Source organism: Pelodiscus sinensis, chromosome 6 (assembly GCF_052426305.1).
Source record: "Pelodiscus sinensis isolate ZL-2025 chromosome 6, ASM5242630v1, whole genome shotgun sequence".
NCBI lineage: Eukaryota > Metazoa > Chordata > Testudines > Trionychidae > Pelodiscus > Pelodiscus sinensis.
This window is the reverse complement of record NC_143057.1, coordinates 90,726,414-90,752,987: the sequence shown is the minus strand read 5'-3', so window position 1 is coordinate 90,752,987 and position 26,574 is coordinate 90,726,414. Positions and strand designations below refer to the sequence as shown.

Sequence of the window (26,574 nt, the reverse complement as noted above, 5' to 3'; positions counted from 1 at the left end):
GGAGGGAGATGTGTGGCTGTAGTGGCAGCAGTGGCTCTGGGACCTGAGAATTAGGTTAGAGCCGGGGGGAGGGGGATTGGGTTAGAGTGGGGGAGGGGGTGCCTGGCTCTAGTCTGGAGAAAGGGAGGAAAGAGGGATTGGGTTGGGGTGGGCGGTATGCACAGCATCCCAGCCAGCACGTCTCAAGGCCGGCCACTCAGCGCGCACACCTCAGCGCCTCCCCTGGAGGGAGACTCATGTGGCTATGGTGGTGGCGGCTCTGCTGCCAGGACCTGAGAATTAAGTTAGAACGGGGAGAGGGGGATTGGGTTGGGAGGGGTGCTTGGTTCTGGGGAGGAGGATTGGGTTGGGGAGTATGTGTCTGGCTCTGGGGAAGGAGAGGGGGATTGGGTTAGAGTGGAGAGGATGCCTGTGGCAGGGGAGGGGAAGAGTAGCTAGCGTGCTTCCTGAGACCTGGGATCCCCAAGAACTGGTCCCAGCTGCCTCTGTCCCCTCCCCCTGGCCAGATTCCCACCCCAAGTACCCTGGCCCAGCACCCACTAGCATCTTGCCCCCACAAGTACAGTTGGGGCCACGTTAGTGCGGCTTGTGGGCTTTTAGAGGGGTTGTTTTTTTGCATCTCACTTGTGTGGTCCTGACTGACTTTTCTGTGTGTCAATGACCCCTGACTCAAAACAGATTCTCCTCTCCTCTCATAAATAAAGACAACGCTGAAATGTTTTGTAGTGGTAGAAATGTAGCCATGTTAGTCTGGTGCAGCTGAAACAAAGAAAAAAAAACTGTAGCACTTTAAAGACTTAACAAGATGGTTTAATAGGTGATGAGCTTTCGTGGGCCAGACCCACTTCCTCAGATCAAATAGTGGAAGAAAATTGTCACAATCATATACAGGCAGTCCCTGAGTTACGCGGATCCGACTTATGTCGGATCCGCAGTTCCGAACAGGGATTTTCTCGCCCCGGAGGACTGGAGTGGCGGGACGCCAGGTCCCGCCGCCCGCCTCCTCCGGGGCGAGAAAAGCTGCTCCCCATCTCCCTGGTCTGCTGGGGGAGCCAGCAGACCAGGGAGATGCTGAGCAAAGCCGCGGAGGGCCCGGCCGGACCCGCGGCGCTTCCAGCTGATCTGGAAGCGGCCGCGGGTCTGGCCCCAGGTCCTCCGCCGCTTTGCTCAGCGTCTCCCTGGTCTGCTGGGGGGGGATGCAGCTAGTGCCCCCTCCCCCAGCAGACCAGGGAGACGTGGAGCAAAGCCTGGGGTAGAGCAGGTGGGGCGCTGCCGGTTGGTCCCGCAGCACCGCTCCTTGGCGCTACTGGACCAACCCGGCAGCACCCCAGCTGCTCTGCCCCAGGAGTCCTGATTCAGCCGCTGCTGATCAGTTTCAGCAGTGGCTGAATCAGGACGCCTGGGGCAGAGCAGCTGGGGTGCTGCTGGGTTGGTCAGGTAGCGCCGAGGAGCGGCCGCGCTACTGGACCAACCCAGCAGCACCCGAGCTGCTCTGCCCCAGGTGTCCCCAAGTTAGCAGCTGCTGAAACTGACCAGCGGCTGACTACAGGAAGCCCGGGGCAAGTTGCTCTGCCCCGGGCTTCCTGGAATCAGTTGCTGATCAGTTTCAGCAGCAGCTGACTTGGGGACGCCTGGGTTTCTTAAGTTGAATCTGTATGTAAGTCAGAACTGGCATCCAGATTCAGCCGCAGTTGAAACTGATCAGTTTCAGCAGCGGCGGAATCTGGACGCCAGTTCCGACTTACATACAGATTCAACTTAAGAACAAACCTACAGTCCCTATCTTGTACGTAACCCGGGGACTGCCTGTATACCAAAGGATACAATTAAAAAAATGAACACACATGAAAAGGACAAATCAAATTTCAGAACCAAAGGGGCATGGGGGGGAGGGAGGTAAATGTCTGTGAGCTAATGATATTAGAGATGATAATTGGGGAAGCTGTCTTTGTAATGGGTAAGATAATTAGCATCTTTATTCAAATTTGAGTGTAAAGTGTCTAATTTAACCATGAATGACAGTTCAGAGGATTCTCTTTGAAGTGAAGTCTTAAAAGGTCTTTGAAGCAGGATGCAGATAATCAAGTCGTTGAGACAATGTCCTTTCTGGTTGAAGTGGCAAGAAACTGTTTTTTCTTTGTGATCCTGTCTGATATCTGTTTTGTGGGCATTGATCCTTTGGCGAGTGTCTGAGACGTTTGTTCAATGTACATAGCGGATGGACACTTTCAGCACATGATAGCATAAATTATATTTCTGGATGCGCAGGAATATGTGTTCTTGATTTTATAACTCACTTGGTTAGGTCCAATAATAGTAGCAGCAGATTGAATATGTGGACAAAGCTGGCAACGGGGTTTGTTGCAAGGGAAGGTACCAGGGGTTGGTATTAGTGTGGTATGTCCTGTGGTTGTTGGTAAGAATCACCTTGAGGTTAGGTGGTTGTCTATAGAGGTATGTCTACACTACCACCCTAGTTCAAACTAGGGTGGTTAATGTAGTCAATCGAAGTTGTAAATGAAGCCCGGGATTTAAATATCCCGGGCTTCATTTGCATCTTGCCGGGCGCCGCCATTTTTAAATCCCCGGTAGTTCGGACTCCGTGCCCGCGGCTACACGCGGCACGGAGTAGGTAGTTCGAATTAGGCTTTCTAATTTGAACTACCATTACACCTCGTTCCACGTTAAAAATGGCAGCGCCCGGCAAGATGCAAATGAAGCCCGGGATATTTAAATCCCGGGCTTCATTTGCAACTTTGATTGACTACATTAACCACCCTAGTTCGAACTAGAGTGGTAGTGTAGACATACCCTAAGAGACTATGGGTCTGTCTCCCAGAGCCTCTCGGAGTTTAGTATCCTGTTCCAGTATAGGCTGTAGTTTATTGATAATGTGTTGGACAGGTTTAAGTTGGGGGCTGTAGGTGATGACAAGTGTTGTTCTATTGTTGGTTTTCTTGGGTCTGTCTTGAAGTAGTTGGTTTCTAGGTATTCGTCTGGCTCTTTCACTTTGCATTTTTATTTCTCTGGGTGGGTAGTTGAGGTTTATAAATGCTTGGTAGAGATCCTGAAGTTTCTGGTCTCTGTCAGTGGGATTAGAGCAGATGCGGTTGTATCGAAGGGCTTGGCTATAGATGATGGATCGTGTGGTGTGTTCTGGATGGGAGCTGGAGGCATGTAAGTAACTGTATGAGTCAGTGGGTTTTCTGTAGAGAGTGGTGTCTAATTTTCCATTGCTGATTTGTACTGTGGTGTCCAGGAAATAGATCTCTCGTGTAGAATAGTCCAGGCTGAGGTTGATGGGGTGTAGGTTGTTAAAATCTCTGTGGAATGTCTCCAGTGTTTCTTGGCCACGTGTCCAGATCATAAAGATGTCATTGATGTAGCGTAAGTAGAGAAGGGGTAAAAGAGGACGAGAGTTGAGGAAACGTTCTAGGTCAGCCATAAAGATATTAGCATACTGTGGGCCATGCGTGTACCCATGTCTGTGCCGCTGATCTGGAGGTATAAGTTGTTCTCACACTGGAAATAATTGTGGGTGAGATCGAAGTTACATAGGTGTGCTATCAGATTGGCAGTGGTGTCCTCTAGGATAGTGTTTCTAATTGCTTGTAATCCGTCTTCATGTGGGATGTTGGTATATAGTGCTTCTACATCCATGGTGGCAAGGATGGTGTTATTGGGGAGGTTATCGATGTTTTGTAGTTTCTTTAGGAAGTCAGTAGTCTCTCGGAGATAGCTGGGGGTGTTGGTTGCATAGGGTTTGAGAAGAGAGTCTACATAGCTGGATAAACCAGTAGTGAGTGTGCCGATATCAGAGATGATGGGACGTCTGGGGTGTCCAGGTTTATGGATTTTGGGAAGCAGATAGAACAATCCTGGTCGGGGGTCAGAAGGTGTTTCTATGTGGATTTGTTCCCGAGTAGCTGTAGGGAGGCTTTTAAGGAGACAGTGTAGTTTCTTTTGGTATTCCGAGGTGGGATCAGAGGAGAGAGGTTTGTAAAATGTGGTGTTGGAGAGTTGTCTGGTTGCCTCCTTGTTATAGTCGGCCTTATTCTTAATGACCACAGCACCCCCTTTGTCAGCTGGCTTGATTATAATGTCCAGGTTGTTTTTGAGACTCTGGATGGCATGGTGTTCAGCGTGGCTGAGATTGTGTGTCGCTTGTTGTCGTTTGCGAATAATGTCAGTCTGTGCGTTGTTTCGGAAGCTTTGTATATAGAAATCCAGATTGAAATTCCGACAGTCAGGGGGAGTCCATATAGAATTATTTTTCCTTTGGTGTTGATAGGGGTGATCTGGTAGGTCAGAATGATGTTAATTAGTGGTTTGGAAATATTCTCGGAGGCAGCGAAAAAAAAGCCTCAAGGTCACCACAATATTGTATCCAGTTTGTGGGGGACGAAGGGCAGAAAGAGAGACCCCGGGATAAGACAGACTCTTCTGCTGGATTGAGTTTGTAGGTGGAGAGGTTAACAGTATTATTCGGTGGGTTGAGGTAGTTGCTGTTGTAGCCTGTGGTGTGGATCAGTTTAGAAAGTTTATTGTCCTTTCTTTGTTGTAGGGAATAGAAGTGTGTATAGTAGATTTCTTGTCTGGTGGAACAAAAGTCTTGCAAGGTGTTAGTCGGTGTGGATGTTTGTCTTGAGATGAGACTCTCTAAGTTTGAAATGTCATTCTTGATGTTTGACATAATATTTTATTTCGAAACAAGTCCCCATTTGGGGCCAAGCCCCCATCTGGCCGCAGCATCATAACACTCTTGCACCCCCCAGACCTCAAACTTGAGCCTATCATACACTGGAACCCACTGTTCTGAGCCTCTAATACCTAGAAACCATCTACTTCAAGACAGACCCAAGAAAACCAACAATAGAACACCACTTGTCATCACCTACAACCCCCAACTTAAACCTGTCCAACACATTATCAATAAGCTACAGCCTATACTGGAACAGGATACCATACTCAAAGAGGCTCTGGGAGACAGACCCATAGTCTCCTATAGAAAACCACCTAACCTCAAGATGATTCTTACCAACACCACAGGACATACCACACTAATACCAACCCTGGTACCTTCCCTTGCAACAAACCCCGTTGCCAGCTTTGTCCACATATTCATTCTGCTGATACCATTATTGGACCTAACCAAGTGAGTTATAAGATCAAGAACACATATTCCTGCACATCCAGAAATATAATTTATGCTATCATGTGCCGAAAGTGTCCGTCTGCTATGTACATTGGACAAACCTCTCAGACACTTCGCCAAAGGATCAATGCCCACAAAACAGATATCAGACAAGATCACAAAGAGAAAACAGTTTCTTGCCATTTTAACCAGAAAGGACACTCTCTCAATGACTTAACCACCTGCATTCTGCTACAAAGACCTTTTACATCTGCACTTGAAAGGGAATCCTCTGAACTGTCATTCATGTTAAAATTCGACACTTTCCAAAAAGGACTCAACAAACATTTGAACTATCTCACCCATTATCAAGATAGTTTCCCCAATTATCACCTCTAATACCATTAACTCACAAACATCCCACTCTCCCTACCTCTAATATCATCAATTCACAGACACTTACCTTCCTTCCTCCCCCCCCCCCCGCATCCTCCTCCTGTTCTGCAATGTGATTTGTCCTTTTCATATTTGTTCATTTTTTTTAATTGTATCCTTTGGTATATATGGTTGTGACTACTTTCTTCCACTATTTGATCTGAGGAAGTGGGTCTGGCCCACGAAAGCTCATCATCTAATAAACCATCTTGTTAGTCTTTAAAGTGCTACATTGTCCTGCATTTTTCTCTCATCCTGATATTCCCAGTCTTCTGCCACAACACTCCTGCACCATCCACACACTGCAAATCTGTGTCCTGAGCCCATAATACTCCCACCCTCCTTGCCCTGAGTCCCGCGTGCACCCCAGCCCAAACTCCTGCATCCTCACAACCACAAGCCTGCGGCTTCTTCAGTTTCCCAACCCTTCCCCTGACCCCAACACTCTCCAGCCTAGAGTCCCCTCCCTGAGCCAGCATCCTCTTCTCTACTTCCTCCTGCACCAGAGCTTGCACCTCTCACCCCTTCCCAGTGCTTTTTTTTTGTGATGGTATGCCCCAGGACGGTGTACCAGCACCTATTTTCCCTCTGCATGGCTTTTCTCCCCCCTGCCCAACAACTCTCCCCCTCTCCTCCCTCCACTCTGGGTATGTGGCTCTTCACACTCTATCCTCTGCTATTTTGGCTCTTCGTCTCTAACAGGTTAGCCAACCCTGCCTTTGGGAGAAATCAAATTAAAACATTATTTGAAAGAAATGTTATTTCTCCCATTAATCACATGAAGGATTACAAGCCTGTTTATGCACCTAATGGATTATATTGTGCATGTGTGGACAGAGGATAATTCCTCTTATGAACTAACTAGATGGTTATACTGCTGGTTTGAAACTTTAAGCAGTGGTTCTTTGTGGATGACCAAATCTGCCAGCATCAGGCCTTAGGTCAACCTAGCCCTATATCTCAGGGCTATGAGATGCATCTTAGGTGTTCTAAGCCCACTACAGATGTAGTTAATCTAGCTACCACCTTTCAAAGCTGTGTATTGACTACAAAAACAGAAAAAATAATACTTCCATCACTGTAGAAAGTGTCTGTACTTTGTCAGTTTAATAATGTGTTCACTTTTTTTCATTGTATTCTTTTGGTATATATGGTCATGCCAATTGTCTTCCAGAATATGATCTGAGGAAGTCTAAACCCCTCTCTCCCATTCATGTGAGCTGGGAGTCTCTGTTCCCCAGGGAGCATCACTGAGCCTGTGAGAGTAAATATATATAATTTTCCTTTTAACGTTGTCTGGAGGCAACTATTTTTTTTTTCTAAGTATATTCTCCATGCCAGGACTTCTTGTGCTAATAAACTGTCTCTGTCTGTGCAGCCATAGGGCTGTTGCTACACTTCAAAGGTGGAGGTGCCCTACTGACTAATTGAATAGTCAATACAAAATGCACCGACTATTTGATTAGTCAGTTACCCCATACTTAACATTCTTAGTCCATTCAGTCCTCTTTAGCTCTTGAGTTTCACCAAAAAAGACTACTCACACCAATGAAGATTTTTTTGAAGTAAATCTGAATACTACTGATCACTTGCTTCAGTCCATCTCTGAAGGGCACCTGGTCCCATCCTAACATCTTAACTGTCACTTGGCAAAGAATTCAGTTTGCCCTCAGAGAAAGATTGGGGCTCTTAGGAATGTTTCTTTGTTCTTTCCCTCCAACTACATTTCAGATAATGACTAGCCTGCTGGTCTGAAGACCTCTCTCACACCAAGTCCTTTAAGGCAATACAACATCTGCCTTAAGAGTGTGATCTCACCCCCACAAAAGACAAAAGTAGACCCTAAAAGCCAAAAATGTCATGGTGTTGGTGGGAAATGCTTTCTAGATCTTCATCTTCTTCCTGAATTCTTGTTCTTCTCCTGAAGATTTGGCTTTAGATCTCAGTAATTCTGATCCAGAGAAGCAGGAGAGTCTCTCCATCTCAGCTGTTTGTGGCCATAGGGAAGAAGGCAGCAGCTCTGTTGAGATTTGGGTAGAGAGTAAATGTGTATATGCAGGCTAAAGCAAATACATAAAATTAAATCAGAATTCCTCCTCTTGTCTTCCTTTTATGAAGTCATGTGGGGAGTTTGGGAAACTTCTGACAAAGGAGAAGCCCCAGTCCAAAAGCTTTGATATTCTGCAAGGCAATAGAACATCTTCATCTTCTTTTCAGTTAATGTAGTTTCATTCCTGGAAAAGATTATGGTAACTCCAGCTAAGGGGAATTTGTTCCTAACTCTTGTTCAGTGCACTGGATGATAGAAGAAATCTTTAGAAAAAACTTTGAAACTTCATTAGCTCTTAAGCCTTACTGTTATCCAGCCATGTGTGAGAGCCACAAGACATCTTAAACAGTTTGAATCCACATAAGCATGATCAATACAGTTGTTAGATTCTAAGACCAGAAGGTATTGATGATCAGAATAAAAACACCCAGTTTTGTTTTAAAATTGTCTGATGTAGTTTACCAAGATTCTACTCTCACGATGAAAAATTTATGCCTTATTTCCTGTCTGAATTACAGGCAGTCCCCGGGTTACGTACAAGATAGGGACTGTAGGTTTGTTCTTAAGTTGAATTTGTATGTAAGTTGGAACTGGTGTCCGGATTCAGCCACTGCTGAAACTGACCAGTGGCTGACTACAGGAAGCCCGAGGCAGAGTTGCTCTGCCCCGGGCTTCCTGGAATCAGCCGCTGATCAGTTTCAACAGCGGCTGAATCTGGACGCCTGGGACAGAGCAGCTGGGGCGCTGCGGGGACCATCCGGCAGCACCCAAGCTGCTCTACCCCAGGTGTCCCCAAGTCAGCTGCTGCTGAAACTGATCAGCGGCTGATTCCAGGAATCCCGGGGCAGAGCAACTCTGCCTCGGGCTTCCTGTAGTCAGCCTCTGGTCAGTTTCAGCAACGGCTGACTTGGGGATGCATGGGGGCAAAGCAGCTGGGGTGGTGCCGGGTTGGTCCAGTAGCGCCGAGAGCAGTGCTGCGGGACCAACCGGCAGCGCCCCAGCTGCTCTACCACAGGTGTCCCGAGAAAAGCCTGGTCTGCTGGGGGGGAGGGGGCGCACTAGCTGAGCCTCCCCCACCCCCACCCAGCAGACCAGGGAGACAAGGTGCAAAGCCACGGAGGATCCGGGCGGGGGGGACCGCCCAGACGCGCCGCGGTCCCGCCGCCCGGGTCCTCTGCGGAGCAGCTTTTCTTGGCCTGGAGGACGCGGGCGCCGGACCGCGGCGTGTCTGGGCAGTCCCGCTGCCCGCGTCCTCCGGGGCGAGAAAAGCCCCATTGTAACCTGGGGACTGCCTGTATTCTAATTTCAACTTCCGGCCACTGGATCATGTTTATACCATTCTGTTAGAGATGGTCTAGACAGTATTTGGTCCTGCCATGAGGGCAGGGAACTGGACTTGATGACCTCTCAAGGTCCCTTCCAGCCCTATGATTCTATGTCTACAGTGCACTGCAAGCTCAAAATAAGCTATGTAATTTGCACTACGCAAATTGTGTAGATTATTTTGAGTTTATTTAGAAATAAAGTGCTATTTTGAGACATTCCTTAACCCTCATGGAATAAGGGTTACCGGGATGCCGAAATAGTGTCCACTTATTTCGGAATAGCGGACACATTCAGAAGACACAGGGTAGCTATTTTGGGATACCTCTGGTATCCCGAAATAACTTTGATGTGTAGACGTATTCCTAGAGATTGAAGAACCCATTAGTAAATATTTGTTTCCCACATACGTACTTGAAGACTATAAGCAAGTCACTCCTTAACTTTCTTTTTCTTGGTTACACAGAATGGGATCCTTGAGTCTGTCCAATATGCTCTAGGAATTACTTTGGGAAGTTCTATGGCCTGTGTTATACAGGAAGTCAGACTAGTTGGTCAGACTAATACAGGCAGTCCCCGGGTTACGTACAAGATGGGGACTGTAGGTTTGTTCTTAAGTTGAATTTGTATGTAAGTCGGAACTGGTACATATTGTAGGGGAAACTCTAGCCAAACATTTCTCCAGAGCTCAGTTTTATTCTCCCACACTTCACTTCCCTCAGTCCTTTATTCTCAAGCTGAGGTGTCTGCTGAGAAAAGCCGCTCCACGTCTCCCTGGTCTGCTGGGAGGGGTGCTAGCTTTGCGTCTCCCTAGTCTACTGGGGGGAAGCAGCTAGTGCGGGGTTGCCTCACCCCGTTTGTAAGTAGGGATCTGATGTAAGTCGGATCCATGTAACCCGGGGACTGCCTGTACTTTCTTGCCTTAGAGTCTATGACTCTATTATTTGAATGTATCGTATTTCTGGGAATTGAAACTGTTTAAGATGTCTTTTGGCTCTTGCGCATGATTGGTTGACAGCGAGGCTTTAAAAGCTAATGAAGTTATCTAATAATTTTAATCTTTCTTTGGGATCTTCTCTGATCACTTTCCAATTTATCAATATCCTCCTTGAATTGCAGGCACCAGTTGCTGACAGTGCCAAATACAATGGTAAAATAATCTCTTTTCTCCAACTTGAGATTCTGTTTATGCATCTCAGTACTGTAGTAGCTCTTTTGGCCACATCATCACACTGGGAACACGTGTTCAGCTGGTTATCCACCATCATCCTTCGATCTTTTCTGGGAAGCAGTGACTCGGAATAGAGTCCATCCTGAAAGTAAAGATTATTCCTTGTTCTCAGATGTATATGTTTAAATTTAACCATATTAAAACACATTGTTTGTGCCCAGTTTACCGAGCACTCTAAATAGCTCAGAATCAGTGACCTGTTCTCTTTACTATTTACTACTGCCTTAATTTTTCAGTCCTGCAAACTTTCAGTGATAATTTTGTTTTCTCCCAACTCATTGATAACAGCTGAAGAATGCAGGGCCAAGAACTGATCCCTGCATAGGACACCATTGGAAACAGGCCTGTTTGATGTTGATTCCATGTTCACAACTATGTTTTCAATTTTAGCAATATCAGTTAGCCAGTTTTTAATCTATTTAATGTGTGCCATGCTCATAGTATATCATTCCAATTTTTAATCAGAATATCATGCAGTACCAAGTCAAATGCATTAGACAAGGCTAAGTATAATATGTCAATGCTATTATATTTATCAATCAAATCTGTAATCTCATTTAAAAAAAAAAAGATATGCAGCTTGACAGGCTCTGTTTTCCATCAAATCACGTTGATTTGCATTAATTATCTTCCTTTTGTTCTTTGTTAATCAAGTTCCAAGTTTACTGATCCATTATCTTGTTCAGGATTGCTATTCAGATGACAACTGTAATTATCTGAATTTTCTTTCTATCCTTTTTTAAAAACAGCATAATCTTACCTTTCTTCTGGTCTTCTGAAACTTTTAAACTGTTCCAAGGTTTATTGAACACTCCTCAAAAAGTTTCTGTGTCTGCATTTTTAAACTTTTTGGGTATAAGTTCTCCAGATGTGCTTGTTTTAAAGTATCTAAAGAGTGATTCACAAGATAAAAAGGTTACAGTAGTCATGGATCAATTAGAGTCTACCAGTGTGTGATATAAATATTACATATGCTTTATGTAAATATGCTTTTGATATGAATGTCATAACTGAGATACTATTTATGCAAGATGGCTCATATAAGACCACTGGAAGGTTATGATTTACTGAATATGTTTATCCCATTCCTATGTCTGTATCATTTTTGTAGGTGAAGTTAGGAATGTTGATGTGGATGGCATATTTGTCACTTTCTGTCACTCCCATTGCTGACACTTCAGGTACTATAATGGAGAAGTCAGTCAGAGCTGAACAACTGATTAAGTTTTACAGTGGAGTGTAAAAGAGTTTAGTCTTCCTGTGAATTAGGTGTGCCTGCCTGTGAAAAATGGTTTCAGAGCCCTACAGAGACATGTCACGTGATACTGGAACCCATCTTTAATTTTGTACTTTTCCATGGAGAAATAGAGAATCAAACATACAGAATTTCTATAACACAGGGAAAGAAAACAATGATTGTCTTCAGCTTCATTTTCCCCTGTCTTCCCTACCCAAAGAGATACTTGAAAACAGCTGAGGGGAAAAAAGGACCGTAACTGAAAGAACGGTGCAGGGGGTCCACCTGCTGGACCCAGGTGAAGAGACACCTGACCTGTGCAGTACTTTCTGAAAAAATAATGGGAAGAAATTATTATTTGTAACTTGTTCTTGGTGAATCTTGGTAAATCTTGCATGCTATATTTTGTTTTCTTTGTCATTTGATTTGTTCTGTTTGTTCTGGCCTTTTCATAATTACTTGTAGTTAACAAACTTATTTCTGGCTTATTATTATAACTCAGTTTATGTAATTTCTAATGAGGGGGGAGAATACCGAGGAAGAAAGTGAACTTCATTTAATTTTAGGTTTGTACCTTGTGTTAGCAGCAAACCGTAAACAAAGTACAGTAGACTTCCGATAATCTGGCACCTTTAGGACCTAGGTGGTGACAGATTATCAGATATGCTGGAGTATCGGGAGGTACTCCAGCGGGGGCTGTGACGGGTCTGCCGGGACCTGCACTGGGTCCGGAGGGTGGGTGGGGAACAGCGCGGCAAGGGGCGAACCCTCCACCATTTTGCAGGAAGGCTGGGGAAGCCCTGTGCTGCTGCCGAGAGTTTCTGGGAGGGGACTGCAGTAGTTATCGCCTAGCAGGGGGGTGAGGGGCGGCACTGCGGGACCAACCCGGCAGCACCCCAACTGCTCTGCTCTGCAGCTTCCCCAAGTCCGCCGCTCATCAGTTTCAGCTTCCTGCAAAAGGGCGGAGGGTTCGCCCCTCGCCGTGCCATTCCCTGCCCACTTGCCCCTCCCCTCCCCTGCCAGTCGCAGTGCGGATCCCGGCAGACCCATCTCAGGGGTATAATCCCCTTCCCCTCTTCGCCCCTTCCCTTTCCCAGCCGCGAGCGCCCATGGGGCTCACAGCAGCTCCAATTGTCCGGCTGGCTGGAGCACTTCCAGGTTCCAGTTTGTGCTAGGCTATCAGGAGTGCCGGACCACTGGATGCTGGACAATTGGAGAGTTATTGTAGGACCTCATGCAGGGTTTCTACGAGCTATGCAACAGATTTCATGGACTGTTGTCAAGATAGAAAGATCAATCCGAGGGAGTTCAAGAGCATCTGGATTTTTCATAGAAAAGATATCGAACATCTGGCCTAGAGGCCACATCTGACCTGTTTAATGTTTTTATATAGCCACATTGCATATTTAGAGTCTACTGAATCTATGAGATTTACTGTCCCCCCAAATGCTTTAGACTCATTCTTTAAGGTCAGAAGGGACCATTATGATCATCTAGTCTGGCCCCCTGCACAGTGCAGGCCACAGAATCTCACCCACCCCCTCCAAGAATAATCCTCTCATGTATATCTCAGATATTGAAGCCTTCAAATCTCTAGTTCTTAAGGTTCAAAAGTTAGCCTTTTAAATGTGCAGCAAGAATAAATTGACTTATTCTTATCAATTTCCTTCCTTTTTAAATGCCTAGCCAGTAACCACACAAATCTTCCATAGCCAGCTAGATATGGAAGTGCAGATAAATCAGTTCCAGGAGAGCTCAGAGCCCGTGTCACATTTTTCACTGTATATAGTGTTCTGAGCAAAAGGACATGAGCTGTTACAGTTCAAATAAATAAATATGCATAATTCCTGGTCATTCTCCAACTTACATCTGGTCATCCTCCAGCATCTTTGTAAGGGCTTGTCTACACTTAAATGCCATAGCAACACAGCTACTTTCCTGTAGTATTTCAGTATTCTTTGGAAGAACTCTATGCGGGGACTTAGGGCAACTGTGCTGGTCAGAGGATCTGCATTTTTCACACCAATATGCTGACCTAAATTTTTAGTATAGTGTAGCTTAGGCCTATTGCTCCCCAGGAGCATGCTTTTGGGGGAAGGTGAATCCACAGAGTGGTTCCAAAATAGTGTAGTATTAAGAGTTTTAGGGAACAAGAGGATTTTTTTTCCTGTTCTCCTAATCTCTCTCACCTATTTGTTTTTCCTTCTTTCTCACTGTGTCCCAAATACCTCTGTCTAGGAGGAGAGGTCAGATCCAGAATGGCAAACTTCTTACATAATGATGATCTTTCTAGAAATGACCCACACTGCTCCAATCTGGTCACAGGCTGCAATTTAAGGACTCTTGTGTTATGCAACAATTTTTGAGGTTCAACGTAGTTAATAATGTGAAATAAGACATTTGTGTTGAGAAATTTATATTTTGCTAATTCATGTTTAAGTAATTGCTCACAGTTCTGGAAGTACTCAACTGGGGTTAGGGGCTGAAGGGGCGGAAGCAAACCCAAATGCCTCATGGAAGGTCTGAATTGTTTCCAGTATTTGCTGGAAGAGTCACTGCTTAAATATCTCTCACAGAGGTAGAAACCAGGCTCAGAAACGAAATAATCAGATAGCAAATCTTCCATTGTTGGCTGCTTTATTAAAAGACTGTCATGTGAACATCTTATAAGTCTTGCTGGATGCAAGTCACAAATTCCAATAATATCCCACTTCATGTTTGCTCTTAGTCCTTAAAGACCTCTGACATAACACGCATCTAATTTTGACATGAATATAAAGTAAATAAAACCCTGTTTAGAAAGCACTTCTTAAAGAAGATTTATTTTAAAATTATTTTGACTGATTTTCATAGTCATAGTTAAGCATAAAGTATTATATTTTTATCAACTGTTAGTAAACATGGATTTCACACTATGCATGCAGATATTTACATCAATAACTAAATTTATAAATGAAGTAATAAAAATGCTGCTTGAGAACTTACTAGAGTTTGAATTAAGACTATTTCTTCATATCTAATTAAAATATACAATTTGTTTTTTTATGGTTATAAAGTTTTATCTTTTAATATTAGCATCTATTTAAATTAAATAATTATTGTCCACTCATCCTATACTTTTCCACACACACACTGGGAAAATGTAAATAGATTGAAATAAAAAAGTTTTAAAAATAACTGATATTGACCATCAACATTATTTTTCTAAAAAACATTAATTTCTGCCAAAACTATGCATAGTACATGGGACATAGATATGAACCTGACTGGCATTTAAACCTTGATTAGTGTGGTGTCTGGAAAATACTTACGGTATTTTGTTTTTTGTCCGTAATATGATCTTTGAGTGTTTTCATGACAAAGTTATTGCAAAGTGAATGCACTATATAAAGGTAGCAGATAGCTCTCTGGTGAAAAGAAGGGCTCTAAGACCAAGTTTCCTGCTACTGGAGAACATTTATGATTATTATTTATTTATTAACAAGAATGAATAGGGGATTGGTCTACTTAAGGGCGTAAAGAAAAATGTCAATTAATATGAGCTGATTTCTGGAGGACCCACTATGAATTACTGAATATTTTGCTTTAGAGTAAGTGAACAGAGATTATGAAGGGGAAAAAAAATCTCCCTTTATTTAATAGGTTTGTTATAATTCAGTTTACATTATTTATGATTTTTTTTTATTTTAACAAACGTTCCATAGAAGATTTTCTAAAAACACTAATATCTTATTTATATAAGATCTCATAGCTATACTCTGCAAGTACCAAATGCTTTCTAGGAAGAGGAAGATATTTCTCATCCACAAACAAAAAATAGTACTGAGTCCCAGTTGGTTAATTTCTGCTACTGATGTCTCCTTGTGAATGTACATATGTAAACTAAAAAAAGACTTTTGAAGAAAACTGAAATCTGTATGTTTTCATGGCACTAATTGTTTTTTCCTTTTATTTTGCAGCAACGCTCCTCTTGCTTTTTCCTCCAAAGTATGTTATATTAAGTTTCGTGAAGCATCAAGTGTTGGTGTGGCCCAGCATCTAACTAACACGGTTTTTATTGACAGAGCTCTGATAGTCGTACCCTGTGCAGAAGGTTGGTATTTCAGATGTTTTTCTGTAATGTTGGTCTTTGTCCTGTATGTTCATTGCCTTTAGCTTTCCCAGAAACTGGCAAGTAACTGATACTCTTCTTTTTTCCCCATCATATTTTTGTAAGCAAAATCTTAGATTTGAAAGATAGAAAGAATAAGCTATTAAAAAAATAAAGTAAAATATGTTGGCTACGCTTTTAAGCATCGTTTATATTCATTTACTTGTAACTATGTATGAGCAAAATTAATAAATTAATTCAAATTAGTAGTTTTATCTTGTATTCCATTCTTATATATGGAAATACTTGAAAAAACTTTATAAAATAAAACTGCTTTCCTTCTCATTTTCATGGGCTGACCCTCATGCCTATCCAGAGTCTTCATTGATGTCAATGTGACCCTGCAAAGGAGAGGGAATTTCCCTGCATAGATCAGATTGCAGTTCAGGGCATTTGTGCTTTGATTTGTTGTCTCTTACATTATAACATCAATTAACATGCAACTTCACTTGGGCCCAGATTTTTGAAGGTATGTAGGAGTTTTGGGCGCAGTATTGCAATATCTCACTAGTTTAGAAATGTCACTAGTTTGAGTGACATTAGGCGAAGGTTGGGCAAAAGCCTCTCAGCGGACTGGATCTGGCCCGCCTAGGGCTCTGATCTGTCCCACGTGGCAGTTCCAGGCCCTGCCCTCTTGCACATTGCCTGGGAGCTGGGGCTGCGCAAGCCCTTTTAATTGCTTCTATTTAAAGGGTTTGCACCTTCCCCACACCTGTTGGGCACCGTGTTTCCTGGCAGTCTCAGGGAAAATGCGAGCCCTTTAAATAGAAACAGTTGAAAAGGCTTACACGTCCCAGCTCCCAGGAAAAGACTTGCACATCCCCCCCAGATCCGTGGGGCTGGACGCTGCGAGCCTTTTTAACTGCTTCTATTTAAAAAGGGCTCGCAGCTCTGGTGCCACCAGCGCATTGCCAGGGAGCCAGAACATGCAAGCCCTTTCAACTGCTTCTATTTAAAGGGATCGTGCCTTCCCCACATCTGCCAGGCAACACATTGCCCGACAGGTGCAAGTCCCAGTTCCCAGGCAACGCACTAGCAATGAGGCTGGAAGCAGCAAGCCCTATAAATAGCAGGAATTGAAAGGGCTTGCAGCTCCCATCCCCTGTTAAAGTGATGCCTGGGAGCTGAAGGGGAGGTGTGAGCTCTTTTCAACTGCTATTTAAAGGCTCTGCCCCTTCTGCCCAAGGCCCTGTCCCTTCCGGGGTGGCCTGTGGCCACTTCAAAAATGCTTGAAGTGGCCTTCATTCAAAAATTATTGCCCACCCCTGCTTTAGACACGAAAGAGCTTAAATCCCGTGGACTGTGCCTGAGTTCCTATATCTCTTTAGAAAATGAGTCTGGGACTTCTAAATCACTTAGTCATTGCAGTGCTGAGTGCAGCAGAGCCTATGTGCATTTAAGAAGCTGAATCTTAAGTTAATTTTAAGATAAATTATTTAATCAGATCTTCAAATAAAATTTCAGAACTGCATTGTCATCAGGAATTCTAGTTCTAAAGTTAAATGCAGACAAGACTAAGAAATTATTTTGTCAGTTTTAGTTTCTCAGATTGAAAATACAGTAAAAACTTTATCTGGTACTCTGTTAACCAGCATTTCCCCAGCCAGTTAACCAAGTTTGAAATTAACAGAGTGCCAGATGGACTGCCAGTCCTGCTGCTGAGGGAGGAGGTTTCCTCCTGCCCTGGAGCAAAGCCAGTAAGGGCTGCTTTGTTATCCAGCACATTCAGTTACCTGGAGACTGCCGTTCCCATCAGTGTTGCATAACCAAGCTTTACTGTATTTCTGTGTTTATGGTTCCATTTACTACTTAAATATAATGTGAGTTACTAGTTTTGTACATTGCAAATTGTGGTCTTAATACTGCAGTCTGATGCACATAGACAAATCCCAGCACATATACTGAGCCCCACTGACTTCACTGAAACGCCATGTGGCATTTGGACCTGGTCTGTACTTAAAATTTAGATCAACATATGTTGCTCAGAGGTTTGAAAAATCCGCACTTTTAAGCACCATCGCTATGCTCATCTAACCTACAGTGAAGATGTGGTTAGGTCGATCAAAGCATTCTTCCATCAACCTAGTTACTGCCACTCAGGGAGGGGGATAACCTATAGCAGTGTTTCCCAATTTTATTTGGCCAAGGAACCCTTTTCAGAATTTCACGGAACCCCTAAGTTTGTCAAGCAAAAAAAAAAAAAAAGGAGGGGATGATCCATGAAAATCACATTCCTTCCCCCACCACTTCCTTGAGGCCTCATTCTCTCTGGTCCCCTCCTCTTCATCACTTGCTATCCCCAGCCGTTATATACTCTCACTAGGTTGAGACAGGAGGTGCAGGCTCTGGGGTGGGAATGAGAGATTTGGGTGTGGGAAGGGGTGAGAATTACAAGCTCTGGGAAGGAATTTGGATGCAAGAGAAGGGGATGTTGGCTCGGGGAGGGGGCTCCAGGCTGGGGAGTGTTGGGCTCCGGTGGAAAGTTGTGGTGCTGAGCAAGCCATGGGCTTGTGGATGCGAGTGTGCAGGAGTTTGGGCTGGATATGTGAGGGGCTCAGGGCAAGAAGGCTGTGAGTATGATGGGCTCAGGACACAGATTTGTGATGTATGGATGGTGCAGGAGTGTTGTGGCAGAAGACTGAAGATGTGGGGGTTCGGGAGTTTGGGGATGTAAGAGGCTCAGGACAGGGGGTTCCTTGTATGATAGGCTCAGATTTGGGGTCAGGTGGTGCAGGAATGTTATGATGCTGCAGTGAGATGGGGGTTTGGCCCCAATTGGGGGCTTGTTGGCCAGGCTTCATTTTTAAATAAAATATTATGTTAAACTCAAAAGGTTTTAGCATTGTCTTTAGTGAGGCTTGGAGGTTTTTGGAACTGACTTTTCTGATTCCTCACCCCTCTCATAAATAATGTGGTCCCAACTGTGCTGGTGGGGGCAGGGAAGAGCATGCTAGTGGGTGCTGGGGCTGGGGAGAGGGTGCTGCTGGGTGGCAGGATGCTGACTCAGGTGGCGGGGTACTGGGGCAGGATCCTGGGACAGGTGGCAGGGTGCTGGGGTCAGGGACATGGTCCTGCTGGGCACTGGGGTGGCTAGCAGGGTGCTGGGATAAGGAACAGGGTGGTGCTGGGTCTTGGGGTGTGTGGCAGGGTGCTGGGGCCAGGGACAGGGTGGTGCTGGGTCCTGGGGTGGGAGGCAGGGTTCTGGGTCCAGGGACAGGCTGGTGCTAGGGTGGATGGCAGGGTGCTGGGGGCCAGGGTGATGCTGGGTCCTGGGGTGGGTGGCAGGGTTCTGGGGCCAGGGACAGGGTACTGCTGGGTGCTGGGGACAGTGCTGGTGGGGACAGGGCGGGGACTGGACAGGGGCAGCTGGGACCAGTACCTGGCAATCCTGCAGCACCTCTGGGTTCCGGGAAGTGTGCGACTGCACTCCCCCTCCCCAAACAGCTGGTGTGTGCGCTGCCTGAGCAGCAGGGGCTGTTGCACCCCAGCAACTTACTTTCGCGATGCCGTCCTGCGGGCAGGGAGGGGGAGGGCGTGGGGAGTCCCAGGGCAGAGCGTGTTGCCTTCATAGTTTGAGCTGCACTGCCTGGGTCTCCTGAACTTCCTCCCTTCCCCCACATCGCACAGAAAAGCCCCGGAACTAAGTTGCTGGGTGCCACAGACCCAGCTATTCAGGCAGCACATGCTGGCTCCTTTGGGGAGGTGAAGTGCTTCCCTCCCCGCTGTGGGTCACATGGGGTCACTTCTGTCCGGCATTCCCCCTGGTGTGCCAGCCGGGAGCAACTGTTCCCTCTGCCCCAGCCTCCGCCTCTGCTGGCTAGCCGGCTGTAAAGGGATTGCAGTCCTCTCCCCCTTTTGTGTCAGTTTACTCTGGCTTAAATGGCCGCCTGGCCGTCCTTTTGTTAACCAGTTTATAATTGTTTCTGCCTCAATGGCAGTCCGTTTTGTAGTCCGATACCACAAGCATCTCCAACAGTTCTTCCCCGCTGCTGGCGTGTGGGGGTAGGGAGACGGATGCCAGCCCAGGGCTCTAAAGACAGGTTCAGGTAAAGACCTGTCTGGCTGGTGGGGCTCCTGCTGCAAAGCACCAGCCCGCAGGTCACCTGTAGGCAATCCCTGCCTTTGGCTTCTTCCTACCTCCGGGGACCTTCGACTTCAGCCCCCTGTGCTCCCCTAGTTCCGAAACTCACCACCTCCGTGCCTTAACTCCAGGCATTGGAATAATGCTGGTGTTTCCTCCCCCGCTCCAATTCTGTTCCCATTCCCCTGTCCCCCTTGCTCCCTTTCCTGCCCTGTCTCTTGAAGCTGCAGTCATTTTGAATTCCCTGCTCTGGCTCCCCCATGCTAACCCCTCCCCTTGACGTCACCCATCCTGCCCCCTCCCACTCTGGACACACGGCCCGGCGGGCAGCTGACATCTCACAGTTCAGCATTCCCTTGGTGGCAGTACAGCCCCGCTGTGCTGCCACACAAGAACAGGTGACACAGACAGGCATCTGCCCCTTGAGCACCCCATAAAGTGCAGGGGTTGGTGAGTCCTCCCGCCCTGGGATGGGTCCCTGGGTCCCTCCCGTCACACCGGCGCTCTCCTTTCAGAGGGGGCGGGGGAGTGCCGGCTCCTCGCGGAACCCCTACTTTTGCTTCGCAGAACCCCAGGGTTCTGTGGAGCACCAATTGGGAAACACTGACCTATAGTGACAGTAAAACCCATTCCATTGCTGTAAGAAGTATCTATAGTATGGCTCTAGATTAGCATAGGTACAGTGCTATAGCTATTCTGCTTTAGCGACTGTAGTGTAGACAAGCCCTAAGTTTACATATGCTGTGCTCACATATATCAGATTTGGATATGGACCATAAATCCATAGAAAAGAATTTATAAACCAGTGGAATGCAGCCAGCCGTCTTTAGAGTGTACTTACTAGCTGTCATGCTATGTACAGCAAATCCATGTGAGTTAATGGTAATCTACATAGCTCATGTATTTGTCAAATGCCACCACTAGCCAAATAGTCATTTACTTAATAAGTCTTCATTGATCCTTTAAAAAAATACTGTTGCGGGTCCACAAGGTCTATTTTTGTTTCCTTTGGGATTGTTAACAGTGTCCCAGAAAGGTTTGTTGTGCCAAAATAAGGCTATCAAGAATTGTTGAATCAGTTCTGTGCTTACAGAATGATCCATACTGGGATGTTCGTAGTAAACTCAGGAGAGCAAGCAGACTTTCATGGATCCTTGAAAGTATTTCTTTTAAAGGTTATTTAAATCTTATTTATTTGCTTACTACCTTCATAAATCTTAATTGAGGCATATTGCACGTATTTCTGAAATGCATGGACTATAGGTTTTGGGGATTTTTTTTTATGTTTACCTTTAAATTCAGGGAGAAAATAATAATACTGTATCCAACTGAAACTGCAGAAAGAATTTAGGTAGGCAGAATGTCTGATGAGAGCTGTTACTCTGGAAAAGGTTCCAAAGTTCATTCATGAGGATGATCAAGAATAATTTTTAGTGTTATGTCTCATTGAAAAGACACAAATTCTGGATCAGTACTGCTAGAAAGGGAAGATTGCTTCCTAATGAATCAGTACCACTTTTGGGGTTTTCCTTCTGATAGGATCACAGTTTTCTCTTGGAAATAGATGATAATAGAGGAAAAATACAATAAAATTTTTGAGATTTTTTTTTTTATTCCCCAATCATGTTCCACCCATTTCATAGCTGACAGAGGCATTCTGAAGCCACATTATTCTATTGCAGTTTGTTTACAAGTCATTGTGGACTGTACAGAAAAATAGACCTTGTTTACAAGTAACTGTACATAAAAATGGGTTGAGACACAAACCTGCTTAAAAATTTCACACCATTAAATGAGCTGTTTCTATGCAACTTTATTACTGAACCATTTGTGTTAGTTTATAAATACTATCTGAACTGACGATAGTTTTAACTTTCTAAGGGATGTGTGTTTAATATATATGGCTCTGGAGAACACAGTACAATATTTGTTGATATAGCTGTAAATGTGATTGGTAAGGTATACTATGGGCTACGAAAGCCGTAATTTCTGTGTTCTGCTGCTAAGTTTACATTCTGCCATTGGCCAGCAGTGCTGTTACTGAAAGGATTAGTGTAAGAAAAAGGGATACATAAAGGTTGGTTTAAAAAAAAATTAGAATGCCTTTCATCAGTGCGACCTCAGCAGAGTGTGAAGAGGGAACCCCAAAGCATTGAAAATAATGTTCATTTTATAACATTCACGTGTACTTTACCAGTAGCTACTTTATTAAAAAAAAATGTTACTTGAAATTAAGTAAAATTTCATTGCACTGTCAAAATGTTATCCTTTCCTTTGTTTGTGCATCACAGGTTTTTGGTTTGTTTGGTTTCTTTTTTAATGTTATACCTTTAGAAAGCAAAGGTTGAAACATAACAATGATGTTGACCTAACCATCATTCTGAACTTTATGTCCACATTTTCTGGTAGATGGATTTTGACTATTAATTTGGTTTTGTATGTTTTCTCTGTGTGATATTTGTGCATTATTAGATGACTAGACTGGCCAAGGCAGACCTGTTACACTTGCCTGAGTTAGGCATTGTTTGCCATGCCACTAAACCTGCCGTCAAGTGAAACCTTCATGGGGAAAATGAGATCGAAGTCTGGCCCGCTGAAGATGGACGCCCTGTCTCTGTTTTTATTATTTTATTTTGCTTTCCTTTCCTTTTTTTTTATTTTGTCCCTTTTTTGTTTTGTTTTTGTTTTTGCTGAATCTCTTTCACTTCTACTTGTGAACTGGTTCTTCAGTTCTGTAAAAATGGTGTTTTGTAAAGGGTTCATAATGTTTCATTTTACAGTTGCCTTTCTAAAGCTATTTGAGGGTGGTGAATGGTATATACACCAAATGTTGAATTAGATCATCTAAATTCTTTGCTGTAAACTAGGGATGAACAGTGCCTTATAGATATGTTTAGGAATCTTAATTTAATTCTGTCAGGTAGATCAGAATATGATATATGAAGATTAAAATATGCGTGTGGACTACATTTTCAAAAGTACATGTCTCTGAAAAAGCCAGCTGAGTCTTTCTTATTGCATCTTTCTTGAGAATCTAACTTTTACCAAACAAAAGCACAAGGCACATGGCTTTTTAATTAATTTTTAATGTGAAGAAGTTTAGATATCTGTTTTGGATTTGCTTTTGAAAAAGTTCTGAACATTCTAGACTCTTTATTCTCACTGTATGTGAAATTCTAACTCCATTGGTAGTAATGGAGGTTGGGGTTTTTTTCCCCATTAACTTCACTAGGGTCAGGATTTCATCGTATTTGTATTAATTTTAAGAAAAATCTTTACCACACATTAGTGTAAATGGACTCTGAGCCTTTGAATGTTTTGTCAGTTATGTTGTCTTTTAACAATGTTATCTGTGGGAAGATGGAAACAATTTTTTTTAACCTTAACGCACTAGAATGGCGTTTTCATTTAGATGCAACAGAAAGGGATTTTATAAGAAATGGTTCCATACATAAGTTTATATTTCCCAGTGATTTAAAAAAAAATACTAAGAAAATAATATATTATTTTCTAATCTCCAGATTAGATATGAGTATAAAGTGTCTCCTTAATTGAAACATCGCTGAAACCCTTGTATTCTTTTTTATATCCTCCAAAACACAAGGAAACTGATCTCTTCTGAACACTTGTAATTTTGTGACTAATACACTAAATTTTACTGATGACAGGCCTAATTGTCGTTTACAGTAAGGCTACTTTACATTGCTCTGGCAAGCCATTTCTAAACTACAGAGCCTGTACTATCATAGCTATTTAGTGAACTTGCAATGCACACTGATAGAAGGAGTTTTTCTTCTGGTGTAAGCCCACCACTTCCCCAGAGCAACATTGTAGTAACACAGCATTTTTCTATCAGCATAGCTGTATCTACATTAGAGCTTTTGATGGCATGGCTGTGTTGCTAAGGAATATGGATTTTTCACACTTCTGACCAGCATAGTTATGCCAATATAAATTCAAAGTGTAGATCAAGCCTCTGTGTGAAGTGTCCTAAAATGGATGTAACAGTGATTTACAGTCCACTTAAAAAGATCCCTTTGTGAAATGAAATGAAAATCAGATCTGTCATTTATGACTGAACAAAGAGCACCCAAAAGATAATTACAATCTTTTTAAGGCACTGGCACAAATTGAAAATAAAAAATTGGTCCATAAAATTGACAACCTATCCTCTTTAAATAAATACATATTTTCTATGAAAGAATTTCAAATAAACTTTTAAGGGTTAAGTTCACTCATCCAACAATAATACGATTTTTTTTAAAAAGCAAGCCTTAAAATTGAAGTGTTAACCGATGTCTTATCTCGTAATAGCCAAAATGTTTTGTTTATATTTTGTCTAGGTTTGTATTCCTTTTTTACAAAAGAATGATTAAGGAAGGTAACAAAACAGATTCCGTAGGAGCACTTCAGATTATTTAGCATTACATTTAATTTATCAGCTTTTTTGCTAGTTTTGTTTGAAAGAAATGGCAAAGTTTTTTGGTGGGAAATTTCTAAACTATTTCCATTTTCTAAATTGATTCATTTTTGGGGAAAGTGCACACAGCATATTAGTGTGCAAAATTTTTGAATATTTTTTAGTTTGTTTGATTTTTTTTAAAGAAATCAATAAAATATTGAGGAAACATCTGCAGAACTCCTATTTCATTAAAAAGATCTTTAAGAATAAGTCAGTATTTTTAAGTAAAACTTTGTGTGGAAAAACTTTAACCGGCTCTACATAATTTTTTTTAACATAGGTTAGGTGAGATGAAAAACATTAGGGAAATGTAAAAAAAAATCAATTTTAAAATGGTTATTATCCACCTGGCAGTTTACCTTCTGCAATCTTTAGGTGGCAAGTTACTTTAGCATATACACAACTTTAAATGTATGAATAGTCTAAGTGAATTCAGTGGCATTGTTCTTGCATTTAAAGTCTAGGCACATCTTAAGTATCTTTCTAAACTGATTACCCTTATCCAACTAAATATTTATGTATGTTCTACATTCAATTTAAGCATATGCTTAATTATGTACAGAATACAGGTAGATTTAAGTGCATGCTTAAATTAGGTGTGTGCATTCTGGGCTGTAAATTAGAATTCAGCATTACTGTCATAAATTCTATACCATTCCTGTAGGTGTTCATCCATGTAAAGTCCCATGGATTTAGTGGGATTATAGAAGTGCCAAGTGTAAACACAGAAGTGTATCTCTACAAGATTAGGACCTTATTGATCTGTAATATAGATCTTCATGATTAGTTCATGTTTCAACAACACTTTAAAAACATAACTTACAATTTCCCAAAAGCCAGCTGTGTAAATGTATGCTTAATTTGCATGCACAGTTACTGTGGTTATGTATTTAAATATCTGTTTAGCTGCATAACTGATAATATGTGCAAGCAAATACCTGCTTTTCATGAGCAGCCCCACAAATCAGGCATTATAACTTCACATGCTATTGCACGTGTAACTTTAAAATGAGGCCTGTAAAAGCACTGTATTCATGCTATATATGATTTTGGCTTTAGATCAGGCATGTTTTTAAAGTTATGGAAGAAGTTTCTGTGCAGTTAATTTTCAAACACTAATAATTTGATTTTATTTTTCTCTTTTAGAAAGCAAAATGCCTTGGTCTGTTGTACATTATGGGCCAAAGTTTCACAGAACGAATTTTAAAGTAAAATAGATCTGTTTTATTAACAAGAGTGCAACATATGTAGAAGAAATTGTGGTGTTTATTTTTTTTTCATTCCATATCTATTCACATTAAAATGGATTTTATTTCAATTTATTATCTTTTGGACAGAGGCAACTCAGATCCACTCTAGAGCTGCAAATTATGGTGCATATTTTCAAAATATTCTTTTAGACAGATAACTTCCATGGACTTTAATGGGAATTGCACTGCCAAAAATTTGCTTAGTGCTTTGAAAATTTACCCCGTATGTTATTTTTAAATCAGGAGTCCTTTTCTATGTATTCATTATAAACTCCTGAAGTTTCTATGTATTTCATTATAAACATAATGAAAATGTATGTGCAAATTGAAGTAGTACCAGAGTACTTACACTTTTTTTTAAAACAAATATTTATTTAAAGTTCATTATTGTAGAAAGCCATTAACACCTCTAAACTGCACAAGGTAATGTATGAGGACTTTTTTATGGCTACTTTCGCAGTTTGGAGCAGATTAGGAAGTCTTTAATTATTTAGTGTGATTAGGAATTTTCTGGTAGTTTTTCAGTTTTAGATTTTGTGATGATTTTTTCATTATGTGCATTTAGTAAATTGTTTAAATATTACAGAATTTAATACTCATATTTCTTAGTCTAGTATTTGTTATAATTATACATATAACCATCATACATTTTATTCAGATGAAAATTATTTTAATAAACTATTGGGATGACAACAGGGGAATCGTTAGTCACAGTTGCAGTATATATTTTTTATGAAAGTGTAGTGCATTTAGAGGGAAAACAATTGAGCTATCTCTGTACATTTACAATTAGATGATCGGAGATGTAAGTCTTTTGTAGTCCCACTTACACTGAGACAACCCATAAGGAGAAACGATGCAAGTCTTCCCCCCCCCCAGTGGATTCCTAGCTGCAGTGCAGATTCTGATAGTTTTTGTATTTTATTTATGTATTACCCAAAACAGGTAGCAGCTCCAGAAGAAAAGGGACAGATTTCAATTAGCACATACTTTTTTTTTTTTTTAACTAATTTGGTTATTTGCCATTTCTGGGGATTAAACTTTAAAAAATGTTCTTCTTTTCTGTATCTGATGTTCTGTGTGCTATTAGTGATGCAGCCTACACGAACGGTTGTCATGTGTAACACAACTTTCGATCACCGTGAAAACACCGCCCTGGGAAAGCGTCCATGCTTGATATCGTTTGGTTCATGAACATTAAGTTTCCAGTACAGGTGACCC

General features: G+C 42.6%; 1 protein-coding gene across 9 annotated transcripts in view; it reads left to right on the top strand.

Annotated features, from left to right (window-relative positions):
* Positions 1–26,574, top strand: part of SREK1 (splicing regulatory glutamic acid and lysine rich protein 1) — a 69,587-nt gene that overhangs the window by 5,122 nt on the left and 37,891 nt on the right. For 4 of the 9 annotated variants that reach the window (XR_012904881.2, XM_075932375.2, XM_075932373.2 and 1 more), the window contains exon 2: positions 15,370–15,503. Coding sequence is in view for 3 of the 9 variants with exons in the window: in XM_075932375.2 (XP_075788490.1) it covers positions 15,370–15,503 (134 nt within the window). In the remaining 6 variants the exon portion in view is untranslated. The other 5 variants (XM_075932378.2, XM_014571550.4, XM_006119166.5 and 2 more) reach the window with 5 other exon arrangements.